Below are 6,000 nucleotides of genomic sequence, written 5' to 3' on the forward strand. Positions count from 1 at the left end.
AAGCTTTTGGAAAGACTTGTCTTTACCCGTGTGTCTCACTTCCTTAATTCCAACTCTCTCCTTGACCCTCTTCAGTCTGGCTTCCGCCCTCTCCACTCTACTGAGACCGCTCTTATCAAAGTGACTAATGACCTAATCTCCGCTAAATCCAAAGGTCACTACTCCATATTAATTCTCCTTGACCTCTCTGCTGCCTTTGACACAGTTGATCATTCTCTCCTCCTTCAAACTCTTCAATCACTCGGTCTCTGTGACTCTGTCCTCTCTTGGTTTTCCTCCTATCTCTCCCAACGCTCATTTAGTGTCTCCTTTTCCAAGGATACCTCCTCCCCTCGCCCTGTCTCGGTTGGAGTTCCCCAAGGCTCTGTCCTTGGTCCCCTTCTATTTTCTCTTTATACTGCCTCTCTTGGAAAACTTATTGCCTCTTTTGGATTCAACTACCACCTGTACGCTGATGACACTCAGATATACCTCTCCTCACCGGACCTCTCCCCGGCCGTCCTGCAACGTGTCACTGCTTGCCTCTCTTCCATCTCTGACTGGATGTCGTCACGCTTTCTCAAACTTAACCTCTCTAATACTGAACTCCTTGTCTTTCCTCCTCCTAATACTGATCCTCCTCTCTCACTCTCCCTTCAAGTCAGTGATATCCACATAAGTCCATCCCTACAAGCGCGCTGTCTTGGCGTCATACTTGACTCTGGTCTCACCTTTGAGTCTCACATCCAGTTTGTTTCCAAGTCCTGTAGGTTCCAACTCAAAAACATAGCCCGCATCCGCCCCTTTCTTACGCAAGATGCTACCAAGGAGCTTGTCCATGCTCTAGTAATTTCCCGCATGGATTACTGTAACCCTCTCCTGATTGGTCTCCCCAAAAGCCGTACTGCCCCGCTACAGTCTGTAATGAATGCTGCAGCTAGACTGATTTTCCTATCCAGTCGGTCCTCTCACACCTCGCCCCTCTGCCAGTCCTTACATTGGCTCCCTGTATCCTATAGGAGTCAATTCAAAGTGCTAACCCATGCATTTAAAGCACTGAACAATTCCAGCCCCTCTTATATCTCTTCACTGATCCAGAGGTATGCCCCTCCTCGTACCCTCCGCTCTGCCCGCGACTACCTCCTGACCGCTGCTCGCACCCGTACGGCCAACTCACGCTTGCAGGACTTCTCACGGGCGGCTCCTCTCCTATGGAATAACTTGCCTACTGCCATCAGACTCTCCCCTAGTCTTCAATCATTTAAGAAGGGCCTTAAATCCCATCTCTTCAGGAAAGCGTATGGCCTCCCAGAGTAATCTCTCCCTTACATACCTGTCCCTATGGGATAGTGCTTTGCTCTCTCCTCCAGCTCTGCTTCACTCCTACTTGATATTTCCTATCCTAATGTTTCTAATACCCCACCTCCTATAGACTGTAAGCTCATTTGAGCAGGGTCCTCTTCAACCTATTATTCCTGTAAGTTTTCTTGTAATTGTCTTATTTATTGTTACATCCCCCCCTCTCAAAATATTGTAAAGCGCTACGGAATCTGTTGGCGCTATATAAATGGCAATAATAATAATAATAATAATAATACATGAATAGACTTAACACTTATGGTGACACCTTAATCTAGATTTCTGCACATGCTAATGGTTTGTCTCTTTTTACATCCAATACTAAGGACAATAATCCATGAATGCATATATTAATAACACCGTATTTAACCAGGAAAGGTACATTCGGATTATTCTGGTTTCCAAGTACATCCTGGGGAATGCTAGAATACTAATAGAATTATTCCATTCTCTCCTAGAGAATGATGAAAGGAGCCAATCAATGCCTGTAATCGCGGATAGGCATTTGTACATGTGGAATTCAAAACACCATAACAACTTATGCCATTTGCATTGGTTATGGTGCAAGAAGGCCCCCTGTCTTCCTGAACATTCTTTTATAACTGGAATTATTCATTAAGAATAAGACCTGGCAGATGAGAATACTTCAGGCATGACCATACTGCAGTCATTGTAGGAAGGAGGAGAGAGGGGTGCGGATATAGAGCTCCTAATTCTCAAATCCTGAAGCCTGAAAGTGGACTGCTGTTCTTTCAAATACCCAGGCCTCTAATTTAGTCCTAGCCTGGTCCTGTAGGCAGCCTATTGTTGGTTTCCATTAAATACTTGGTTTGTACACCAAGATGTGTGCATGTCTGCTGTTCAATCTCCCAAGGGTGGTAGAAATGAGCAAGAGTATGTATGTTCTCATTCTGGCAGACTGAAACCACCTGGGAAATCATACAAATACTATCAGCTGGGGAGGTGTCTCTGGAGGCTTATACTGAATTCACTACACCTCATTCTTATCAAAATGTTGTGATCTCCAAAAGATAATAAGGGTAGCCTACATTTACTTGTGTGCTCAAGGCAGATTAAAATGCGGATATATAACATTTTGTGATTCACATCACCTCTCATCCCTCTGCAGTTTGCTTTGGACAGCGCACACATTTTCTTTGGCTGTCGGCCTTTGAATTTTATGAACGTTATGATTTCCGAGGCCCCAGGGAATCAGAGCCACTTCTCAGTCATAACAGCCCATGTGCAGTTCGAGCTGGCACAGCTGCCACAGCCAGAGCTTCAGATTGTGATGCATACAAAGCGTCATAGTGAATGATTACCTCTCTAGACCCAGTGGATCATCTGCATGTACTGGGTGCTCACCGTACTGTCTCAATTACATATCTTTCTCTTGAACATTTATTAATGTGACCTGCAGTAGGCCTACATGGTCAATACACAGAACTGTTTTTAACAGGCATAGAAATGATTTGATTTAGTTTAATATTTATCTGAGGTTAATTAATGGAAATAACATGTACTGAAACTCTGAACTGAAAGCACAGAAACCAAAATAGGAATAATTATCATATATCATGCTAAAGTAAATCTAAGTGCATTTAAAATGTGATGCTACGACCCAAATAACGCAGATTAAATAATAGTGATTCATAGCCATTTTTGGTTGGGTCATATAACCCTGTGTGTTTATAGTCTAATGTCATGCACATAATTGGAGTCCCTTTCTTTAATTGTAATGCGGGATGTGGCTTTTCCAGTCATTGGCAATCTAGTTCTGGGGCACGAACCAATGATCTAATCAAGAACTGAGAATATTTTGATTTGAGTGCCAATAAGTAGAGTTTTGCATGAGAGTGCTCACTCCAATGTGTTCAGAAGGCAGAATGGGCTGTTTCTCAGTTTCATTAATTAGTTGAAGCTCCTTTTGGCAGCGATTAAAACCTCAAGTCTTTTTGGATCTGATGCAACATGCTTCGCAATCTGGATTTAGATAGTTTCGGCCATTCAGATCTACAGATCCTCTCAAGCTCTGTCAGGTTGGATGGGGAGTGTTGGTAGCCAGCCATTTCCCAGTCTCTCTAGTGATGTTCGATTGGGTTCATGTCTGAGTTCTGGCTGGACATGAACAGAGTTGTCCCAAAGTCACTCTTGCATTGTCTTGGCTGTGTGCGTAGGGTAACTGTCCTGTTGGATGGTGAACCTTTGGCCCAGTCGAAGGTTCCGAGCGCTCTGGACCACCTTTTCATTAAGGATATCTCTGTATTTTGCTATGTGCAGCATTCCCTCAACAGTCTCCCAGTCCACGCTGTTGAAAAACTCCCCGAAAAGCATGCTGCTACCACAGCCATGTTTCACAGTTGGGATGATATTGCACCGGTGATGAATGGAGACTAGTTTCCCCTAGATATACATCTTTGAATTGAGGCCAAACAGGTTCAATCTTTCTTTCAGATTGTAAGAAACAAGATTCCCTGGTCCTTATTTTGTAAACTCCAAGTGGGCTTTCATATGTCTAGCAGTGATAAGGTGTTTTTGTCTGGCCAGTCTGCCATAATGGACAGATCTGTGATATGTTGCGTTAATGTTTGTTTTTCTGCAAGTTTCTCCCATATCCACACACGATCGCTGGAGCTAACCCAGCGCAACCATCAGGTCCTTGGTCACCTCTCTTAGCAAGGCACTTATACCCCAATTGCTCAGTTTGGCTAGACGGCAAGCTCTAGGAAGGGTCCTGTTTTTTTCCAAATTTCCAGTTAAGAATTATAGAGACCACTGTGCTCTGGGAAGCCTTAGATACAGTAGACAATTGCACGCGTGTGTGTGTGTGCTGTGACACAATGCTGTCTTTGAGCTCTGCAGATAGTTTTCTTTGACCTCATTGCTTGGTTTGTGTGCTGATCTGCAATAACAGGTGTGAGACCTTGCATAGACCTGTGTGTGTGCCTTTCCAAATCATTGTCAAATTAATTGAATTTTCAACAGGCGTACTCGAATCAAAGGGTATAAACATGTCAGAGCTATTCCAGAGAAATGGGATGCATCAGAGCTAAATTTTAAGTGTCATAGCAAAGGGTCTGAGTACTTGTGCTAGTGTGATATTTCAATTTATTCTGTTTAATACATACAAGTTTGGTGTGTTTTTTTTTTTTTTTGTTTTTTGTTTTTCGAAAATGTTTTTGGTTTGCCCTTATGGGGTATTAGGTGTAGATCAACGTGAAAAAGAAAATTATGTAAACTATTGTAGCAAAGCTGCAACATAACAAATGATAAAGCTAGACATATAGATCTATAGGTATAGACTAGATGTAGTCAGGATACGGGATTGGTATATGAGAGGAAAACAAATACTATATCTTTAAGTTTGTTAGTTTTCACAGTTCTATTTTAACATAATATTGCATGTCTCTTTATCACTATAATTTAAGTAAAAACACATTTTTGTTTACATTGAGAAAAATTGTAGAGCAGTTATTAACAATAACATACCGAGACTCAGATGTATAGTGGCCTATATCCTCAATATTTTTCTCCTTAACAGAGAGGAAGAAGTATCCCGGGTTCAAGAACTGATGAAAAACCCTTCCTTCAAAGCCAATCCTCTGGCCGCTGTGGGACAGCACCTTATGAAACGTATGAGAGAAGAGCAAGAGGGTAACCCAGGCTAAATCATCAAGAGTTTGGAGCTTTAAGAATGGACAGCTAATCTCGTGAATGACCAACTGCATAGCTCTGATACATTATGGAGTACTTGTAATTGTATTTCAAAGTTTGTTTTCTCATTGGAGATTGCATTTCCAAGCTACAAACCCCCTATACTCCAGTCTCTGTCAGAACTTCATTCTTCCTAAACTGACAATAGGATAACCCTGAACACTGAATTTTTTCTGTGCCTTTGTCAAGCTCTTGCAATGCCTGTGACAAAAACTATGTGATAAATGTTATTTACAACCTATGAAATAAAGCATACCTCTTGGTCGGTGTAAATAATCACAACTAGCCTTCTTATTGGAATGGCTGAACCATGGGCCAGTTACTCAAAAGCCATCCCAAGTCAATATATCCTTTTAATGGGTGTGAATAATCACAGGTAAATATTGCAATGTTACAAATATATATATAAGTAAAATATCGTATATATTTAACCCCATCCATGAAAAATCCTGGAAATACAGATTCCACTTGTGTGATGAATCAAAATCCATAAACTGGTTTGAAATAATGTGTGCAAGGTTTATAAGTTTAATGAAATGTATTTGAATTGTGTAATGTGTGCTTCATTAAGGCAACTTGTTAAATAAACCATTTGTTTAAGTTTCTGCACACAGTCTGATTGTATGATTGTCGTTACATGGGTTAATGCTAATTTAGTTAATGGAACGGCCTCGCTACTCACATCAGGGTGAACTCTACAAACCATTACTGAAGATCAGAGTACATTCAGTAAATATGATGGCACACGTCAGAGGTTAGGCCTCCAGGCCCTTTTTTTGTGGTTTTCCTGAGCATCTGCAACTTATTTTCTAAGCTAAGTGTTTGATTTATTACAGCAAGTCCGTTCCAGCTCCATCACAGGTTCTTGAGCCAATCTACGCTGGTTATATATTTCATATTAGGAAGATAATGATAAGCAAATGTACTGATGCACAGTGGGCTTATATC

General features: G+C 41.4%; 1 protein-coding gene across 1 annotated transcript in view; it reads left to right on the top strand.

The window, feature by feature from the left end:
* The window catches only part of SLX9 (SLX9 ribosome biogenesis factor), a 142,816-nt gene extending 137,155 nt beyond the window's left edge, over positions 1-5,661 (top strand). Inside the window, exon 6 of the mRNA XM_063429921.1 lies at positions 4,880-5,661. Coding sequence (XP_063285991.1) covers positions 4,880-5,006 — 127 coding nt within the window. The 3' untranslated portion in view covers positions 5,007-5,661. The remainder of the gene's footprint in view (positions 1-4,879) is intronic.
* Positions 5,662-6,000: the final 339 nt, after the last annotated feature.

The sequence above is a fragment of the Pelobates fuscus genome, chromosome 8 (genome assembly GCF_036172605.1).
Source record: "Pelobates fuscus isolate aPelFus1 chromosome 8, aPelFus1.pri, whole genome shotgun sequence".
NCBI classification, from domain to species: domain Eukaryota; kingdom Metazoa; phylum Chordata; class Amphibia; order Anura; family Pelobatidae; genus Pelobates; species Pelobates fuscus.